This window comes from Sciurus vulgaris (assembly GCF_902686455.1).
Source record: "Sciurus vulgaris genome assembly, chromosome: 5".
Lineage (NCBI taxonomy): Eukaryota > Metazoa > Chordata > Mammalia > Rodentia > Sciuridae > Sciurus > Sciurus vulgaris.
In genome coordinates, this window is record NC_136465.1 from 174747081 (window position 1) to 174769143 (window position 22063).

A 22063-nucleotide genomic window follows, 5' to 3' on the forward strand; every position below is an offset into this window, starting at 1 on the left:
ACTGAGTTTGATCTTCTGATTTCTCTTCATGAATGGGCAGCCCCCTCATCTACCTCTTCCAGTCCCCTCACACCACACAGAGTGCTGGCCCTTATGCCCCAGGTTTCCCTTCAGCATCGTGCCTCTCTACCCTCTCAGAGTCAGGAGCAGGCCAGGAGCCCAAGGTGCAGGTGGGGACAGGCCTGGGCTTTAAGTTTTTCACAGGAAGCCACCCCTAACTGCAAGCCCCAATGGGAACACAGGCTCTGGGAGCCTCTGACTCACCTTGTGCTTGGGGCACCTCACCGAGAAGTTCTCCTCATGTAGCAAACAATCTGCAAGAAAGAAGGGGACAGATGGAGCCTATGTGTGCTGAAACAGCCCGACCCACGTGTGGCCACACCAGTCAGAATCAACAGTGTCAGACATGGAGGCAAGAGATTCCTACAGTGTGATTTCTTTCTTTTCTTTTTTTGATACTGGAAATTGAACCCAGGGCACTTAACCACTGAGCCACATCCTCAGTCCTTTTGTTTTATATTTTATTTTGAGACAGGGTCTCACTGAGTTGCTTAGGGCCTCACTAAGTTGCTGAGGCTGGCTCTGAACCTGCAATACTACTGCCTCAGCCTACCAAATCGTTGGGATTACAGGAGTATGACACCGTGCTGGGCTTGCACTGTGATTTCTAAGAGGAAAACATCAGTGACACACCAGATGAACTATGGTACCTTAACATGATGGAACACTGGTCATTTAAAAAGTTAACATTTTAAAGTAGTTAATGGTGTGAATAAACACGATGTAAAAGTGCCGAACAATCAAGATATACAAATGTATAGGTATATTCTTAATTTCGTTAAAATGTTTTACATGCATTAAAAAAAACTGGAAGGAAATCTACCAAAATATTACAGAGGTTCTCTTTGGGTAGTGTTACAGGTGATTTTAATTTTATTATTTTGTTCTGTATTTCCATGATGGCTCCTATTTAACAACCAGAGACAATTCCCAATTAATGCTATTTTAACAATCCTCAATTCTAGTCTAATCCCACCCCACAGGCTCACGGCAAAGCCTCCTCATAAAGACACCTGAAATCTAGAGGCATTTCTCCTCTACTGAGAGCCCAGGTGTTTGAGATAGAAAGGTGATCAGGCCTGAGGGCCCTGCTGTCACCTGCAGTCCACAATCCCTGGAGACACAGGAGACACCCCTCCCCCCAATATAAATCACATGATCTGCACTGACTGCTTCACAGGAAAGTAAAATCCCATGAGGGAGGAAAAGGATTTATTCCAACTTTCAACATGTGACAGCATTCTCGATGATAGCAAGGATGCATTTCCTCCAGGCAAGTCGAGCTCCATGTACAAGGCAGGGCATGGAGCTGGCAAGGAAACCCAGGGAGTGAGTCCACCCCGCACACCACAGCTTCTGCCGGCCAGCAACCAGGTCACTGATGCAGGATGTGTGACAAAATGGTAATGAATACAGACCCCACATTCTCAGAAAGCTGCCGAGCGCCATGGCAGGAGGCAGTCTTGTTGAGTTTACGATTTAACTGGTTTAAACCTAGACCCAGATTTGCAGCCTGTGTACCCACAGATTTCAAGTGAAATAATTATAAGGTAAAGGAACACTCAAATGAAAACGTTTTAGGTCCTGAATATCCTGAGCAGATCAAAAAAGGCACTTTTAGAACTTGGCCAAACTGGTAGCATAAACTCCCTGGCCTTGGGAATTTTTGATTTCTGGAGGATGGGCCAGCAGCTTTCTCTGCTCCCAGGGCCCAAAAACTGAGCGAGTCATCGAGTCATTGTCACTAACCTCTAGGCCCCTCTCCCAGCAGGCAACTAGCATGGCAGTAAATGAAATGTGTTAATTTAAAACCCACAAGTACATAGCGTGACCAAGGCTCCTGCTGCTCCAATCTGCCAGAGAGTTTATAAACAGCAGGAGACAGACAACTGGAGCTTGGGAAAGCACGTCCTCCTCACCTGGGCTCTGGCAGAGTTGCACGGCAGTCTCTAGCCTGGGCCAGACAGACAGTACAGCAACATGGAGCTCGGCCATTCCGTTGCCACAGAGGCTCAGGGAACAAGACAGGGGTCATGTTGTGGCAAAGGGTGCCATCAGAAAGGCACAGGTGGCTCAGTTACCCTCAGAGCCACAGAAGAGTGACCAGATGTGACAGATCCCTGGCAAAAACCTGTCTCAAGTTAGGAAAAGTCTTCCCTGAGTTAAACACAGAAAAGAAAGAAAACAAAGAAAACTTGGACCTAGTGCCAGGTACTTTAGGAACAGAAGTCTCCTAGAAAACTGCCAGACACAGTGCCACCTCTGCCCCAAAGGAACACCATATAGACAAATTCTTTTAGTTCTCATACACATTGCACGGGCCATCAGGAACTGCAGTTCCTGTTCTGGCAGGGTCAGAACCCATGAGAGAGAGCTCAGAACCCTGGAAGGACACTGGGGAGCCTCTTCTCCACTGCCTCCCATCAGGTCCTGCTGGGGCAAGAGCAACGAGCAGGAGGAAGTCTAGTAAAATCTCTTCTGACTGGAACAGGCACCTGTCTCCTCTCTGGCCAGTCAGCAGCAGTCTCCTGAAGTCCTGGCCCTGACCCTGACCCTACACTATCCAGAGGGCTTGGTCAGTATTTCCACAGGGTGAAGTAAAAGCAAACAGCTTGCTGGATCATGACATAGCTGGGAAAGACTCACAAGGTGGCCAAGTCAACAAGATGGCTTCCAGAAATAAATACCAATTCCCAGGAGAGAATGCCACTCTCCTTTCTCTCTGTGCTTAACGGCTGAGTGGACTTTACTGAGCTCCTCAACATAATAAGTACCATGAAGCTTCTGATAATCATGACATCGATACAGTCCCAGGCTGAGGACAGCAATCAAGAATGAGTTGAGAAGAACAAGAAAAGAGGGGTCTACTGTCCTTTGCATCTGCTGGGCATCAGGCACTGTCTCCAGTTCAGTTACCATCTACCTTAGCACTACTGTCATCTTCCACACAGCCTTGCTCAGGGGCAGGGTTAGGCTCCTGAAGCAGTGGAGGGGAATAATGGGGCACTGAGATTGCTTTCTGTGATGTAGATCGCTGCTTCTTCATGACAGGGGCAAGACCCCCAGCATTCTATAATGGCCCATACAGGGTTCTGCCTCCACTACCGCAAGATCAAAGTCTGCAGCAGAAAGAGCAGCTCTAAAATGCTGCTGCAAAGGTAGCTGCAGAGTGAAATTCCCAGCTGTGTTTCTTCATGAGAGTAGAAGAAAATACCCTCCAGGCAAGATTCTTTATGCACAGTAGAATTATTAATGAGCTACCACAGCCCTTTTTCCTTCTGTCTTAATTGTTGTGGCTCATTGCATTAAATAAATTAAAAAAAAAATTAAACCAGAGTTCACATTCTTTTTCTGTGTCCTCTACCTGGAACCAAATCCTGTGTTTATGACGTAACAAGCAGCCCAGAACTGCTAACGAGAAATGCAGGACCAGTGTCAGGTGGGGAAAGCTGTAGGCACTAGAGATCATTGTAAGACAAAGATTCTGTTTCCATGGAGACATCCTAGCAATAAAAGTTTTCCCTGAGACATCAACAGCTCTTTAAAGGTTTGGGTGGTTGACAGCAAGGCAGAGATGAAAATGTTACACTGTTCCTTATTCCACTGAGAGATTAGAGACTCTTAAACCCAGGGACTCATTTTGGTTATGATTAGAAAGAAAGTCAATCAGTGACTACCTTCCTAGACACAGATCTACCACAGAGCACAAAACTCGTGACAGGAAAGGTTGTGGAGTAAATACAAGAATCCATCCCACAGAACAGTGCAGGCCTCTGAGTACCTGTGACAGGTCATCAAAAAGACAAATGTCCATGATGGGACCCTCATGTGAGGCTGCTTCTTTGGTCCGAGCTCTGCACCCAGAGGGGCAGAGTCCAGCAGCGGGGGCACTGAAGCAAAGGGCCAAAAGACCACCTCACTCCCTGACCCAGAGCTTCCCTCTCACTGGATGCTCAGCCACCAACTTCTGCTAAACAGATATGCTACCAGCTTAACTGGACAGGCACACATGACAGGCTGGGTCAGAGTGACAGGAGTCATTTGCTTATTAACCCTCTGCTATTCGAGATGGCTCTGCTTCTGGCTGGGGATGTGGAGGTGACCTGAGTAAGCTTCTCCTAGAGGGTGCTCTGCCCTCTTCCCAATCTTCTGCCTGGACTTGATCAAGATGGCTCTAACTCTGTTGTCCAGTCGTAAGCCACATATGGCCTCTTGAGTTAGAAAAATTAATTTAATCAGTCCCACCAGCCACATTTCTTTCTTTTTTTTTTGGGGGGGGGGGGAAGGGAGGTACTAGGGATTGCACTCAGGGGCACTCACCCAGTGAGCCACATCTCCAGTCCTATTTTATATTTTATTTGGAGACAGGTTTCACCAAGTTGCTTAATGCCTGGCTGTTGCTGAGGCTGGCTTTGATCCTCCTGCCACAGCCTCTGAGCTGCTGGGATTATAGGGGTTTGCCACTGCACCTGGCCACTTTTCAAGTGCTCAATGGTCACATCTGGCTGTGGCCATTGTACTGAAGTATGCAGACCTAGAGCACTTCCATCATTGTGGAAAGATCTCCTGAGCAGCAGACTTCATCCCATGAGAAACCACACCAAGCAGCAGCAGGGAGGGGAAGCAGCAGCCATGGTGGGCGCCTGCTGGCGTGAGCGTGGCTGCTGACATGGCTGGCGCCCCACTGTGCACATGAAATGTGATCGGGAAGGATGGGGTTATCGCCTGCCTGGATGCTCAACCTACTATTTCTGAATAGCGCCTTAGTGTGGGAGGCCACTGCTTCCCAGCCACTGGCTGGAAAAGCCAATTTTTGCAGGATTTCCCATATAAGATAATCAATCATCCTAATCATAACACCTAAAATTCTCATTTAAAAACTAGGAAGCTACAACTGGGGAAAAAAAAAAAAAAAACCCAAAATGAACAAAACAAACCCCAAAACATTCTGATGTAACAAGGGCAATACAATGAAAGCAAGAAAAGGTAACTAGGCAACTGGCTGGCTCCTGAAAAAAGATTTTAAAGCTACACCACAGAATATGCTGGACCACAACCCAGGGTGAACACACAGATGCAGGATAGAAACATTCAGGAAAAGAAAGAAAAGAAGGGACAGTCTAAAATCCAAACTCCCTGACACTCGAAGACTCTCTACCTGAAGACTCTCTACCTCTTCCCTATCTATCCATCTGGTCAAATAGCACCCTGGCCACCATGCTGCCCCTCAGCCCCAGCACTTGTGTACAAGCCCAATACTTGATGAGAATCTAACTTCGGAGCAAGCATTATCGACTGTTCTTGTTCTTTTTAGCTGCTCCTCCTTCAGAAACTTGGAGAAGATGGGAAAAGGAAAGAAAGGGCAAAGAGAAGGACTGGAAAGGAAGGGCCTGTGTTTAGCACTAATAAGACTCCTGCACTGGAGACGGGGTGAAAGGAACCCTGAGGTCCTCTGCATGTCCACTGGTGCCTATTCTACCTGCTCCACACCTCTCTCCATTTTCAGTTCCCTCCATCTGACTGCAGGCATTATTAGAGCTGGCTGGGTGAAGGTCTTGGGTACATGTGATTCCCAAAAAGTAAATGGGGAAAGCATCTGCTGAGGAGACTCAAGTCCAGAAAGGACACTTTCCCAGGCTGCCGCAGCTGAGTCAGGACGCACATCTCCTGCCTCACTCATCGACAGTGCCTGTGTCCTGCACAGGAGGCACCTCCCTTAGCAGGCACCACAGTGCAAAGCCCACCAGCTCCATCTCAACAGATGAATGCAGTCACCTTTGTTACAATGTGATGTATAATACTCATTTTAGTTTTCATTCCCACTCCTGGTACAGAGCTCCTAAAACCCTTGTAATTTCCTAAAAATAGGGGTGCTACGAGAACCTTTCTTTTTCTTATATCTGGTCTTGGGTTCCTGATACATAGCTTCTAATCCCTTGGAATTTTTCCAGGTGACAGAAGGGTATCTTTTGTGGGCTCCTGGATGGGGCTGGTCATCAGAAAACACCAAGCCATGATTAGAAGCTTAGAACTTTCAGTTACACCCCTCATTCTCTGGAGAGAGAGGAGAGGGGCCAGAGATTGAGTCATGCAAATCATTCAATCACGCCTAAGTGATGAAGCCTCCATAAAAATTCCTGAAGTGCAGGGTTCAGAGAACTTCCTGACTGATAAGCACATGGAGGTCCCTGGAGGGTGGTGCACCTGGTGAGGGCATGGAAGCTCCATGGCCCCTCCTACGTGCTAATGCATCTTTTCCATTGAGCTGTTCAACTGTATCCTTCATTGTAAATGGGTAAAGACAAATGAAGTGAGCTGGGCGCAGTGGCACACTACTGTAATTCCAGCAGCTCAGAAGGCTGAGGAAGGAGGATCCAGCCTCAACAAGTTAGCAAGATCCCTGTCTCTAAATAAGATATTAAAAAGGGCTAGGGATCTGGCTCAGTGATAAAGCACTCCTGGGTTCAATCCCCAGTACCAAAACAAAATAAAACAAAAACAAAAACAAACAACAACAACAACAAAAAAAAAGAGTAGAGTGTTACTTGGAATTGGTTCTAGAACATTGATCAAACCTTAGGAGGAGGTCCTGTGAACCCTAGCCATTCAGAAGCACAGGTCACAACCTGGAGCTTGAGACAGGCATCTGAAGTAGGGAGTCTATGGGACTGAGCCCTTAATCTGTGGGGTCTACACTGACTCTGGTTTGTGAAGAACTGAGTTAAACTGCAGAATACCCAGCTGGCGTCCACTGAAGGACTGTTTGGTGCGTAGAAAAACAGAGTATAGAGTCTATGGTGAGTAGCATGAGGTTAGTCTTTCCTATCTCACACAAAACCTTCGTGATAAAACCCTCCACAAACTGGGACTAGAATGGACTCTCTCAGCTCTGACAAGAATACCTAAGGATAAACCCAGCAGAGTGGCGTACACCTGTAATCCCAGCCACTCACAAGGGTAAGGCAGGAGGATCATAAATTTGAGGCTGGCCTGGGCAACTTAGGAAGACCCTATCTCAAAATAAAATAAAAAGGGCTGAGAATGTAGCTCAGTGCAGCCCTGGGTTCTATCCACAGGTACCACAGTGGGGTAACCAAAAAGGCCAAGAATACCTATGAACAGCTAACACCATATATTTTTTTAGCTTACAAGATCAGAATGTCAGTTCTCAACACTTCTGTCCAAAGTTTTACTGGAGAGTCTAGCCAGGGCAACTAAGCAAGAAAAAGAAATAAAGAGCACTGTATCAGGCGGGAAGAGGTGAAACCATCACTATTTGTAGATGTCATGATTTTGCACATAGAAATTCACTATAAATTACTAGAACAAAACAAGTTGAGCAAAGTTGCAGGATACAAGATCAATATAAAAAAATCAACTAGCTGAGCACGGTGGCGAAGGCCTATAATCCCAGTTGCTCTGGAGGCTGAGGCAGGAGGATCACAAGTTCAAAGCCAGCCTCAGCAACAGTGAGGTGCTAAGCAACTCAGTGAGACTCTGTCTCTAAATAAAATATAAAATAGGGCTGGGGATGTGGTTCAGTGATCGAGTGCCCTGAGTTCAATCCCTGGTACCCCCCGCCAAATCAAATCAAATCAAACTGTTGTGCTTTGGAAAGCACCATTGAGAATGAAAAGAAAACTCACAGAATGCGAGAAAATATTTTTGCAAACTAAGCTCCATAGGTGCAAAGAATTCTTAAAACTCAATAACAAAAAGACAATCCAGTGTAATAATGGGCAAAGCAAAAGACACATCATCATGAGCCATTAGGGAAATCCAAATAAAAACCACAATGAAATACCATTTCATACCCACTGGAATGGCTACAATAACAGTAACAATAATTAAAAAAAAAAAAAAAAAAAGATAATAACAGTGTCAGCAAGTGTTGAGAAATTAGAATCCTTAATACATTGCTGGTGGCAATGTGAAATGGTGCAGTTATTTTGGAAAAGCCTACCAGCTCCTCAAAGGTTAAACACAGAGTTACCATACCCAGCAATTCTTCTCTTGGTTAAATACCCCAAGAGTACTCAAAACACATGTCCACAAAAAGATTTGTAAGTGAATGTTCTACAGCAACATTATTCATAACAGTAAAAACATGGAAACAACCCAAATGTCCATCGACTGATGAATGGATAAATAAAACAGTGTATATCCTTTACAATAAAATACTTTTTGACAATAAAAATGAATAAAGTACTAATACATGCTATAACATGGATAAACCTTGAAAATAACTAAACACTAATAAACCTTGGAAATAACTATGATATGTGAAAGAATCTGGTCACGAAAGGTCACATACTGTATGGTTTCATTTACATGCAATGTCTTGAATAGGCAAATCTACGAGATAGAAGGCTGATGAGCAGTTACTGGTGGCTGGAGGGAGGTGAGGGAAGCTGAGCGACTGTTGATAAGTAGGAGCTTTTTTACAAGGTGATGAAAATGTTAAAAAATCTACTGTGATGGCTACACTAGAAGCCAGGGAACTGTACACATGTGAATTGAAGAGAGCTGTTATTGAAAACTTACCCCATCTTACTCCTTCATTTTTATTCTCTGCATTCTTTTAGAATTTACGAACATAAGAGTGTTGGTCAGGAGAGACAAAAATAACTATAAAAAAGGGGGATGACCAAACTGTAGTCCTGGCCCTCTGGATGCCCTCTGGACAAGGGTGTGCCCTTCCAGCTTACCTGCGTCGATGGCACACGGGTAATGGTATCGGAAGGAGCAGCCTTTGTTGTAGCAGCCCAGGGTGGCGCCGGCCTCCTGGCAGTGGGAGCATTTCTGAAAGGAAGAAGTCAGGCCCGTCAGCATTCCAGGTTCGCTCTCGCCTCAGCCTTTCCCAGACCCCGCTGGTCAGACCTTGTCACCTGTCTCTGTGGGTGGAAGAGTCTCTGGTAGCAAGATGGGCTGGCTGGTCTATCTCTCACTGTTACTCACTGACAACACCACAGGAGAGGATTCACAGCGTGTTCTAGGGCCGGGCCTCACAAATGATCTCAAATCAGTGGAACGACACACTGGGGCAAGACAAGTGACCCTGCAGCACATAGTGGACACACAGAGAGTGGGGTGCCCAGCTCTGCCTCTGGTGTCCCTGGCATCTACCCACTCACATGCCTGCCACTCATTTCCTCACTGCAACCATGAGCTGCCTGCAGATCCCGCCTGTGTATTTCTGCTGTGAAAATCTAGGGTAGGAAGAGAGGGTTAAGGTAGTAGAGATAAATATAATCCTTTTAGAATTAAAAGTGGAACTTAGTTTCTAGTTCTTATATTTATAAGATTTTATTTTTATTTTTGATCTACTTACCCCAAATGCCCAATACAAGCATATTTCCCTTTTCAGAAAATATGGGCTCCTGTATGGAAATGATATTTTTATCCATGAGTCCTATTTTAAATGCACTAGGAAAACTGCCATGAATCTCTGGCTAAGTGCGACATTATTCTGTAATTGTGATGCTCCTCCTTATATGGTCAGGTTTTCTTAAAGTGGGGCACATCTCTGTGGTTCCTGTGATGTGGGCTGAGAGTGCTCTTCCTGTCAGCAGAGGAAATCGGTGTCCCATCGCGGACAACCATATTCATAAAATTCAACCACAGGTAGCCCTACTGAGGAAGGGTGTGGACACCCCAGGTGGTGTGACACACCCTGGAAGGCTAACAAGAAGACAGAGACCTTTGTTCCTGCCTCTACCCAAAACAAAACAAAACAAATCAACCAAATGAACATCAGCAGCAACAAAAAGGACAAAACCCAAAAATGTTTCCTAAGCACTGAAGCTGGCTCAAGCCTCCCAGGGCTGATGCTGATGGTGAACTGAGGCTGGCAACACTGCAGCCCGTGTCACCATGCGTCCAGGTGGCTGTGGTGACGCTCATGGGGAGAGGCCTGTAACATCCCATTATAGAGATGAGATGGCTGAGGCACCAGAGAGGAAAGCATCCTCCAGAGGCAAATGGGGGAAAATAAGGCTGTAAGACAAGTCCTTCAAGAGCTTTGTCTTCCACTCAGAAGACCAAGATCCTTTTGGGTGCCCCAAATCAATAAATGTTATCATGTGCCCTCACACCCTTGCCGAGAAAGCAAAGCTCATCCGGCATGCAGTCAGCCAAGGACAGTCAACAGCACTTCCAGCAGCACCAGTGTACTTTTGTCTGTGCCACAGGTCACCGTCAGGAAAAAAGGACTGGGCACCAACCGGAGGGAATGAAGTATGGCTGCCTGAGCCATAGGCAGCCATTCCTGCCATCTCTTCCTTACTAAGGGAACCTGAATGTTCGGCTACCCGGTGGGCTGGGCTTCAGGCCCTCCCCACCCCAGAGGTGACTCTCAGTTAGTAGTGGCCACTGGAAGCAGTATGCCAAGTATTTCTGGAAGGAAAGTCTGCAGGGAAAGGGCTTCTATGAAAGCTGTACTCCCTTACAGAGAGACTGGACAAAGGAACAGGCCCTCTCCTTGCTCAGTCTCTGATAGAGAACAACAGCAGGATCTGTGGCAGACATCTTCTGATCACAAGAGGACAGTCCTGAAGACACAACCCATCTGTTGGGAATAGTGGCATGGCAAGATATGGACCTGGACCCACTGTGACATTGTTGAGCACTTACCTAACCTACTCCAGGACCACCTGCTGCCAGACTTGTTACATGACAAGATACTTAAAAAAAAACAAACAAAATACAAAACCTCACTTTTTAAGTTTTCTAACTTGCAGTCAAAACACCCTCACTGACACAGGAAGGGACTAAGGATGTGAGACAATGCTGTTTAGGAGTTGAGTGTACAGACTCTGGAACCACACAACTGCTGGTGAGTGACTCTGCACTGCCTACTATGCCTTCCTTCCCGGCCAATACCCAACCTTTGTTCCCTCAATCTGCCAAAGTGGGAGTGAGAGCACTCGCCTCGGAGCAAAGTCGTGAGGGTGGAATGCATGAACCCAGTGATGTGATCCAAGTGGACCATGGGCCAGGCATGCACTAGACCATCTACAGATCACTGTGTGAAAAGCAACTGGAGAGTGGGCCTTGTCACTGCCCCAGTTTATAGACAAGGAAAAAGATGACACGGAGCTGGAATCTGAAGAACACCCCTTTCCTTCCTACCTTAACACCTGCCTCTGTTTCTGCAGGGCCTCCTGAAGCTCCCTGCTCTGACCAGCCCACAGAGCACATAGCCCACCTTTCTCATGAAGAAAGGTAACTCACCACTCACCCAGAAGTTACCTCAAAAAAATGATGCTTGATTCTTTCTGCTAGAAAGCACAATTAATTACCTATGTTGATCGGAAGGGAAAACCCTGCAGGGCACACTGGGCCTTAGAGAAAGCACCTTACAGACAATTTAGTTCAGTGATTCTCCTTGACCAGCAGCACTTTGGTGCTGAAAATTCAAATTCTCAGGCCACACCTCAATGGTGTCATAACAAGTTCTCCAAGTTATTCTGAGGCACAACAGTTTCAGAACCACTGTCAAATTAAATTCCCCAACTTTTTAGATGCATAAAATAGAGACCCAGAGGGATAAAGTGACTCGCTTGATTCCAGGTTTCATGAGAGTCCTTTTAGTGCTTTCTCCACTACACTTCTGTTCCGTGTAGAGCAAACTATAGATTATGGGTAAGGGAGACAGAGTTACGGCTGTCCCAGTATCATCCATCTGACTCCCTGGAACCCAAGGGCTTATGTGACCAAAAGGAACTTTGCAGATGTGATTAAGTCAAGGCCTCGAGATGGGGACAGTAGGCAAGATTATTCAAACAGGCCCAATCTAACATCATGGCTCATAAAGCAAAGACCCTCCCCCAGAGAGGGTCACATCTGTAGGCTTTATGAAGATGTGGAAATGGGAGCAGGGTCACAGAGATGCAAAGTTGATGGCTCTGAAGGCCGAAGAAAGGGACATGAGCCAAGGAGTGTGGGAGGCTGCAGAAGCTGGGAGGCAGGCACCCAGCCCATCCAACACCACAGCTCCAGCCCAGGGAGACCCATGCTGGCCTCTAACCTGCACAACTGGAAGGTAATGTGTGTGGTGGTATAATGGCAACAGCAGAAAATGAACACGATGAGATTCAGGATCACTCACTTTCCTTTCACACCCCCAATGCAACCAACTTCTCCCTCGTGGAAACGTATAATTGCACTCACTTTTCATGAGTGCAATTTTTGTATCATGAGATCCCTGAAGAAGGGACGCTGGGTTGGTACCTTTCTTCTAGTTGAATAAACAGAAGCAAAGGGACCTGCTAAAGCCTATACTGTTAGGAGCAAACAGAATTTAGAGCTGCAGTCTTTTTTCTTCTGACCCCAAGTTCAACATTCTTCATTCCATACCATGCTGCCTGCTATTCTCCTTCACTCACTCAGTTATTCCACATGTGAAAGCACCACCTATATGCCAAGAGCCAAAGACAGAACGTAAAAATTTAACTCTACAAAATCTCCCCTATCTATTGAATCCTTCCATCTGCAAATCAATGCCCAGGCCAATGTTAACTTCCACTTACAGATTTTTATTTTCTGCCTTTTACCTGAAGAAGCAATTTGCACTCTCCTCCTCCCTACTGCAAATAATATAATAAAATCACAGCACAGACGTCTTTGGTTTCAGAGTACTCTATATTCTAAACTGAATGCTATTCATTCCCAGGTGAGCCGATGGGGGTGCTTCAGGCATGGGTTCTGAAAAAGTTACGTTTTCAAACAAGAAACAGCCCAAACTTCTGATGAAAGAATAAATTATCTTTTAATAAGACATTTCTCACTTATTATTTTAAGGGAATAAAGGCTATTTTCAAGCAACTCTGACAAGAACCCTGCATTTCTTGATACTGTAAATCTGGGAAATAAATCACTAGTTTCTGAGGTTTAAACAGACACTCAACCTGACTCTCTCACCAGTGATTGTCACTGTCTCAGAGGCAGGGCTCGCTGCTGACTTAAGGTGGCAAACTGTAGGGGCAGAATCAACTAGGAGCTGTGGGATCCTTCTCAGAGGGAAGCTCCAGGGAGGAATGCGCATGCCTCGTCACTCCCAGAACAGCTCCCCCGAGAGGGAGCAGCCACCTGAGCAATCACTGCCTTGCAGGTATCTTCACGCAGTCTCCAGTGCCTCAGCAAGGGGCGGCAGCGTTGTTCTGGGTGTGTTGATGGTGACCAGGCTCTTGCAGACCACATCCATCCATGCACCCGTGGCTTCCGTCCAGCACTGCATTCACCTCTTCATGCTTACAGGATTCACCTATTCAGGTGAGATCCACCGTGTGCCCCCAGGGCACTGAGAATGTGAGCCGATGGAAGGACGCAAGGCCTGGAGAGCACTAGAGTCAGCAAGTGGATGCTGAGAGCTTGGAGAATGTGGAACAAGGTACTCATTCTGGGGGACAAGCAAAAGGCTTTTCTCTTTTAATCAAGCCTCCTGTATCTAGGACAGAGGCCCTTGCTGCCCTGGCTATGTCCTCCTGCTCCATGCCAGCCATAGGGTCTACATTCGAGTAAGTGTCTAGGATCCTGGGAGCATCTTTCTTTGATGCAACTCTGCATCCTGACAGCCTTCTCTCAGGAGCTCTTCGTAGTGTTGGCCCAAGCAATGCATGCTCTGGTCCCTGCTTCCCTGAAGCTAGACACGTCCCTCAGGCTTCTTCATGAAAACTCCTGCAGCTGCCTGCATCCTCACCAAATCCTGGGAGAAAGGTATGCACTCCTATCCTAGAACCCCCCACCCCAGCCCACAACCACCAAGGTTTCACAGTCAACCTGAGGGCCAGTGAAATGCCCAGCTCTTCCCAGGTCCATCTGCTCAATGCTACTGAAGGTATAGTGCATGGATTTAAAAGTTGCACTATGTCCCACAGCTGTTCAAGCAAGTGTAGATTTCAAAACCTGAAACTATTACACTTCTTAATAAATCACAATGCTACAAGTGTAAGAAGTCACACAGTGAATCCTGTTAGCTGCAGTCACTAGTGGAAGGCTCATTGTGTATTTAAGACCAAATTCCAGGCTTGACTGTCTTTTGAGAATAACCGAATAACTGTGGTTGTCTAACTTGAGTACTGCCTGGATCCAAAGGAGCACAAGGTGAGTGGACAAAGCAGTTGAGGGTGTCTGCACAGTGAGAGAGTCAAAAGCTAGCACATCATTTTATCTTCTGTAAAATGGGGATATTTGCTTTGTATTCCTCATGAAATGTGCGAAGTAACTGTAAAACATTCCATAAACTAGCAGGGCACAGTGGTGCATGCCTATAATTCCAGCAACTCAGGAGGCTGGGGAGGCTGAGGTAAGAGGACTGCAAGTTCACGGCCAGCCTAAGTAACTTAGTAAGGCCCTAAGGAATTTAGTGAGACCCTGAGTCAAAATAAAAAGAAAAAGGGCTGGGGATGGAACTCAGTGGTAAAGTACCCCCGAATTCAATTCCCAGTACCCACCCCCCCAATCTATAAACTAGAATGTTATATAACTACTAGGACTTAATTTTATAAAATACATAAAACGTATCTTCCTATATATGTGTCACATTCTTGGCAGTTACTAACATGAAAACCAGGCATAATATACATCAAAGAGTCTATTAAGTTAAGGCAAACTCAAGTCATTATTTTATTATTATTATTCAGAACTCATGGTTCCCTCCTAGAATACTGCCTAAAACAAGCAGGGGTCTGCTGCCAGCCCGGCTGTGTGGAGGCTCTAGCGGTATTCTCCCTCCACAGGCGGCTCCAGCCGACTCTCTAAGCACTGTCCCTCCCCACTACTGTTTCCTATTGCTTCCACTCAGTCCTTCTGTCCCTGGCCACTGCAGACGAACACAGCAGTTTTTAAAATTTTCTGAAGCATCTGCATTGGAAGGAAAAGTGTTAAATAAATAGGAACCAAAACTACATGACCATGTACAAATGAAACACTAGCAGGAGTCTTAAAACAAGAAAGGCACGCTGGGCACCACCAGAATGGGCAAAAGTGCCCAGCTGGCTCATCGCTGAGCTCTGCAGACACTGCCTGAGTTACATGCTGAGCCAACCTGCTTCTTGCCCCAGGTCCTTGCCACTGCTCCTGGCCGCAGCTCTCCTAGCCTGTCCCCACTCCAACTGTACAACCCTGGACTAATCTAAAAGGACTTGAGGCTTCTGGATGCCCTGATGCCACAGGGGCCTGAGGCCCAGCAGATATACTGCCGTTGCACCATTCCTAAGGACCTAGCAGCTCACCCTCTCTGCCTCCTGGGAGTCGTCCGCTCCCATCACCACGACCGGGGGAAAGTGCACTTGCAAACTTATTTAATTCAATCATTATTTTCCAAATATAAAATAATCTCCAATAAAATTGTCCATCTGGACCCCTATCTTCCCCCTCATAAAACCTCTAATTAAAAAGTGGCTTTGCTGTGGAGACTGAGATGTGCTTATGTGTGAAGGCCCTTCTGGCCGCATTATGAATCTAACTACAGGAGTCTGAGCTGAGGAAGGAGGGACTGGCTGGTGACTGGCTCCAGAAGCAGTGCAAACCACACAGAAAGCAGGACCAAGGTCAAAATCTGAGCACAGCAGTTTTGGCAGCATCTCCCTCCTACATCCCTGGCTTCTGTTTCAATCCAACAGGACAGTCTGTTCCCTTAATCGCCTCCTATTTTCTTGGTACTTATAGGTGGGACCAGCCTGTCTGCAATTTATAGTACAGTTATGATGCTTTGAATCAGGTTAGAAGGCTTGAAATTAAAGGGCTTTTATCCCTCATTAACAATGTCCTTTCTTATCTTTCTGTACTTCATCTGCCCAATAGAGGATGCCAGAATTTCTACAACCTTGAGCAGATAAGAATATATTTAGAGTATATGTTGCTTTATACAAGTTTTTTTTTTTATTTTATCCTTCAGCAAACAAATGAAAAGTTACTAGATCTAAGATGCAGCTGAGGAATAATGTCTTCTCTCTAAAAGACTGTATCACACTCACACCCTTTTTTGTTGCTGTTCTATAAATCCAGATTTTCACACGTTAGGTGTGTTGAAAGTAAGGTACATCTGTTGTCCCTTCATCAGAGGTGAAGGTAAGTGCTGGTTAACAAAGATAAAGAAGCCAAGCTGGTGCCTCACTACAGAATCATGGAATGCGAGTTGTTCTATGGAATGTGAAGAAAGCATTTAAACCTCCTAATGGTCGCTCTATTTGCCTTAATTCTTTTTTTTTTTTTTTGTGGCACTGGGGATTGAACCCAGGCACTTCACCACAGAGTTACATCCACGGCTCTTTTTGAGACAGTCTCTCACTCGACTGCTTAAGGGCTTGCTAAATGGTTGAGAGGGGCCATGAACTTGCCATCCTCCTTCCTTAGCCTCCCGATTACAGGGATTACAGGTCTATGCCACCATGCCCAGCTTAATATGTAATTCTGGCTCTACAGTATAAAACTACGATTTCCAGGGAGCAGAAACATGGGCTGGAAGAAAATTAATAAAAACGTGATCATCAGGTCCTCCTCAATCCAGCTCTCTCCACTCCTTTCCCTCTGACACCCTGGTTTATCTAAAGGCGAGACCATATCATAAAGATGTCTTTTATTCTCAGTGCGCTGTTTGATTTTTAAGTTTCTTTGTGAGTTGATGATATCAACTTCAGAAGTGATAATCTTTACTTTTTATTCATTCAACACATTTTCACTGCATGTCTATGTGCAAGGGCTGACATGAGGAGCCAGAGTCCACTGGGTGCCTATCCCCAGGGACTTAACTGAAAGGTCTGGGGGACAAAGTAAAGCCTGAGTTATGAAAAAACAGCGCTTTAGGGCTTACAGGTAGTGTCCCTGCCCTGGCAACGGTGGTCAGGAAAGCATTTCTGAGGGAGTGCTGCTTGAGCCGAGTTGTGACAAATCAGTGAAGGCTCCGTGGGGAAGGGGCTGATGTCCAGAGCAGAGGGAACACACTGCCACATGGAGGGACCCAGAGAAGCAAGATTCTGAAGGGTGAGGAGCCACTATGCAGGAGCAGGGCCAAGAGTGAGCAGGATCTCAATTGGGATGGTCAGGAATAGGTCTAATTTCAAATGGTACATCCTGGATAACCAAATCTAAGGCCAGGAATCCTTCAGGAAACAGCTTTACCTCCCTGCCTGAGAACACATGCTCAGGACTTTGAATTAAACGGATTCCTTTCTACTGCTTTGAGTTACGACTCACATACTAAGAATATTCTGTGATGGGCAGTGTGCACATGTGTCATCCCAGCAACTTGGGCGGCTGAGGCAGGAGGGTCACAAGTTTGAGGTCAGCCTCAGCAACTTAACTGGGGACATAGCTCGGTGGTGGAGCAGCCCTGGGTTGAATCCCCAGTATTAAAAACAACAACAAAAAATCCAAAACAAACTTGTAAGAGAATAGGCTTTACTAAAGTAAGCCCAGGATATGACCTAAACTTCATTTTTTAAAAAACAAATCTCTGCTAGCAACATCTTCTCCCTATGGTTTTGCTTCTAATGAGGTAGAGGGAGGGGGAAAAATAAATCTAGTTAAATAGGTGTTCCAGTTACTTGAGCTAACATTTCCTCTGTGGACTGTCCTTACATTCAGTGGGATATCTTTCTTGGTTTCTACCTCAAACATAGGTAGTCTAAAAACAGACAAAGACATGAAATGAGGAAGACTGGCAGCAAGCTGGCAGGGGTGGGGGGCTGCTGAGCATGGATGCTGTGGTGGTGAGTGGCAGCAAAGCTGCTCCCTGGAGAGAAAGAAACTAATACCTTGCCCTGCCTCTCACTAGCTGCAGGAGCTTGGGCAGGCTAAATTTCTTTCTTTCTGGCGTGGGAGGGAGCTACTAGGAGTTGAACTTGGGGTGCTCTACCATTGAGCTATACCCCCAGCCCTTTGTTTTCTGAGACAGGGCCTAAGTTGCTCAGGCTGGCCTGAAACTTGTCATCTTTCCTGCTTCAGCCTCCTGAGCCACTGGGATTACAGGCAAGCACCCCACCACCCAGGCTCACCACATACCTGAGCATTTCTCTCTGTCAAAGTTGGAGCTTTTCTACACATCAAAGTGTATAGCTACTTCTTCCCCACCCCATTGTCTGTTTTAGTGTGAACAAGTTATATTATTACTTCTGCAGTAGTGGGGACTGAACCCCAGGGCACTCTATCACTGACCTAACCAGTCTACCTTCTTTTAATTTTTTTGAGACATGGTATCGAGGTTGGCCTTGAACTTGTGATCCTCTTGTCTCAGCCTCCTAAATTGCTGGGATTACAGGTGTGCACCACCATGCTTGGCTATCAGCGCTTTACTGATGATGATGTTCCACAACATGTGAGACTATGGCAGGTACAAATAAATGATTTCCACCAAGGTGCCCACAAAGGGAAAAGTTCGTAATTTTCACAGATAAGATGAAGTGCACCTGTGTATATGGCAGGCACAGATACTGGCCATTTCTGCAGGTTTTAAGTGTTCCATATTCCCTAACTCTAATTCTCCTGGGTTTACAGCCTTCCAGTTCAGCAGTAATAAATTTAGGAAGGTAAAACAAAGCAATTTCCTAAATAAAATGCATTCACGTGCTACAATTTAAGATGAAATCAGTCTTCATCCCCTTCTAGATATTAAGATATTTCTCCAAAATGGCTTGGTTTAATCATTTTTCTCCTGCACAAACTGTACACATCCTATGATATTAATACATAGTCTCAGAATTCTGCTTATCAAATGCTAACGCAGGTTTCTCTAGTAATGTCTCTTTGAGCTAACCAGATTTGCTTTTTTCTGAAAACGGTTTGCATTTTTTCTTACCTGAAAGCATATATACTCCATTAAAATAATTCTAATCAGGCGGTTTCTTTTATAGCCCCCAAAGAAAGCTGTGCAACTTTGTTGAAAACATCATATATATTTTGTCTAGGGGAGTTATTCCACGTTAAAGAGGAAAGGGACTCGTACCCTTTAAGGAGTGAGAAAGGAGAGATGGGTGCTGAAGCCCGCACTGGGTTGAAGGCAGTAATTAGCAGCTTTCCTCCGAACAGAAGCTGAGAACCTGAAAAAAGGCTGAGCCCAGCAGGAGCAGGAGCCCGTGGCAGGCCTGTGATGAAGAAAGGGGCCGGCCTTTTCTCTAAGTAGAGAGATAAATGCTCACAGACAGTTTAAAACACTGAGATTTAAGTTGCACAAGATCACATACCAGCTTTACTTTACCCTTTGGTCAAAAAGTGGATTGGCTGATAAAGAGAAATGATTACATTTTGTGCTTTCTGAATCTAAAAAGGCATCTTTTAACAGCAATTTCCCATCAGGGAAGTGACTCTTGGTATAACCCTGCTCCTCTCGTGGCTCAGCCCACCCAGGAGTGGAGTCTGTGTGTCCTTGAAAGCCAATTACTGGAAGCTGCTTATTCAAGAGGCACCAGACTGAAATGTTTACGATTTCAGTAGCAGAGATGACAAACAACGCCACAATCTGACTCCTCGAACAAGATTTCATATCTGGGAAAAACACACTGAAACTCCAACTTCCCTTTCCTCATCTTTACTACCTCTTTTCCTACTTGCATTTGATTTCCCTTTTCTTGCTCAGGTCTGCTTGGACCTCACAGGCCCTCTCATCTGTGGGTCTTCTTAAGCAAGGCCGCCCTATTCCTGCAGTGGGAAAGTTTCCATGGGCAGCCTGGACAGGGACAGAGAGATCTTGGAGGCACTCTTACACAAGGCAGAGTTCTAGCAAAAAGGAAGCTACTTGGCTTCTATTTCTGGAGGTGCAAGGTCTAGGGGCCTCATCAAGTGACGGCCTTCTTGCTGGCAGAGTCCTGAGGTGGCACAAAGTACCACATGGAAACACGGGGAACACATGTATATTTGTGTGTCGCTACTAATCTCCTTCTTCTAATAAAGCTGTCAGGACTCAAAAATAGGGGTCAGGATTCAATAGTGAGTCCATCCTAATTACTTCCTGAAATCACCCCCCAAGTGTAACAGTGGTCCACTTTATGCTTTAAATATAGCCCTTGTTGCTCTGTCACTGCAACTTATTTTAAAAATGAACATGTTTCTTTCTCTTCCTCTCTCCCTGCTTCTCCTTTATCTCAAGGGATGCAGGATTGCCTTTCTTCCCCATCTTAGGCAGATTTTTCTGTCCTTGAGCACACACCCACCATAGGAACCAAGGAATTCAGACTTTGGGGATGGTACCAAAAGATCTCAGAAATGACCATCTCCCAAATTAACAAGTGAATTAAAACTCCAACAGAGAACATGTGGAATGCAGCCTCTGAATCACCTCTTTCAAAGCCCCCTGTTCCTGCTGATGGACAGAATCACAGCCTTTGGGACAGTCCCTGCGTTTCTCCTCTGCTAGCAAAGCAATAAACTTTCTTTTTCCTTTTTCTCAAAACTGTGTCCTCGTTATTGGATTGGCACGAGGGACAAGGACCGAGCTTTTGGCAACATAAACACCTCTAAACTTACTCAAAGGAAGTTTCCATCCTCCCAATACCTCATAATGGAGATTAAATTCAAAAAATGAAGCTTTTTGGGAATACACATCTATACCCGAACCACAGCATATTCAATCTATTGACAACACCCTAAGACTAGCCCTGCTAGACTCCTAGCCAGGTGTTAGTGAGGGCCATTTAATGAAGTCATAAGGTGACACAGTGCATTTCAGGTCACCTGTTCTGAGAAAGAGCTTAACTCTGGGGCAGCACTGTGGTACCCATATCTGTGACTAGCTTCCTAAAACTGAATTCTGAGTTGGCTTACATCTTTCTCAAAGTGGATTCTTGTCACCTGCACCAGCCCCACCCAAAATGAATCACATCACAAATGCGGACTGAGAATTCCACCCTGGGGAAGAGCAAACGTGCAGCTCAAAGTCTGATAACTATCAGGCAGTTCACCCATTTATCTTAAGAGATTACTCCAAGATGAGGAAGATACTCGGCAAGAGGCCAACCCTCACTTCAACAGGTGAAGAAAACGGAGACTCGGACTCCCCTCCCCCCACCTTTTTCTGGTACTACCGATCGAACCCAGGGGCACTTTACCACCGAGTCGCATCCCCAGCCCTTTTTATTATTTTGAGACAGCATCTCATTAAGTTGCTTAGGGCCTTGCCAAGTTGCTAAAGCTGGCCTTAAACTTTCAATCCTCCTGCCTCAGCCTACAGAGTCGCTGGGATTACAAGTGTGTGCCACTGCACAGGGTTCCCAATCCCAATTTTTAAGTGTCTACTGTCTGTCAGGACAGATCTCATTTATTCAACAACCCGACAAGACAGTCCAGCTATTGTCCCATTTTTCAGCTAAGAGATTGGGTTCAGAGGGACCGTACAGTTTTCTAAGAAGCCAATTCCTAGGATTACGTGGATGAAAGCCAACACAACACCTCTAAGATTCTGTAGTCATCACTTCTCACCAACAACCTGCTCTAGTGTCTTCAAAGACCATCTGTTGAGTAAAATCTGGTAAATATAAGAGCCTTGTGTGCTCTCCGCTGGTCCCTTCTCTGGGCAGCATGGTCAGCGCAGTAGTCACTGGTGAGAGGTAGTTTAGTCACAATGGCTTGCTTTCATGAGTGAGATTAGAAAGAGACAACAGGTAGTGGATGGGAGTAGCCAAATTACTGAATTGCCTGAAAATATACTGATGAGGCTGGGCATGGTAGCCATGCCTGTGATCTTCAGTGAGGCCGAAGCAGCAGGATCACAAGTTTTGAGGCCAGCTTGGGCAACTCAGACTCTGTCTCAAACTAAAAAATAAAAAAGGGTTGGGGATGTAGTTTAGTGGTACAGTGTCTCTGGGTTCAATCCCTAGTACAAAAAAGAAAGAAAAAAAGAAAGATATCAATGACTAAGGGGTCTCAAATTAAGGTGCTAAAGGCAATACTTGGTGCTTACTGGTGACTTCAGGGCCCCTTGAAGGCCCATGATGTGTTTATGTGTGTGGCTGGACCACTTCCTGGGGTTCTCTGGAGCTAATATTGAAGGTCTTGAACAGTCTTCTAGAGC

General features: G+C 45.7%; 1 protein-coding gene across 5 annotated transcripts in view; it reads right to left on the minus strand.

Moving 5' to 3' along the window:
* The window catches only part of TCF20 (transcription factor 20), a 170652-nt gene that overhangs the window by 7365 nt on the left and 141224 nt on the right, over positions 1–22063 (minus strand). For all 5 annotated transcript variants that reach the window (XM_079142249.1, XM_079142248.1, XM_079142247.1 and 2 more), the window contains exons 3-4: positions 8769–8862; positions 265–314 (exon numbers count right to left, since the gene is read on the minus strand). In XM_079142249.1, coding sequence (XP_078998375.1) covers positions 265–314; positions 8769–8862 — 144 coding nt within the window. The remainder of the gene's footprint in view (positions 1–264; positions 315–8768; positions 8863–22063) is intronic.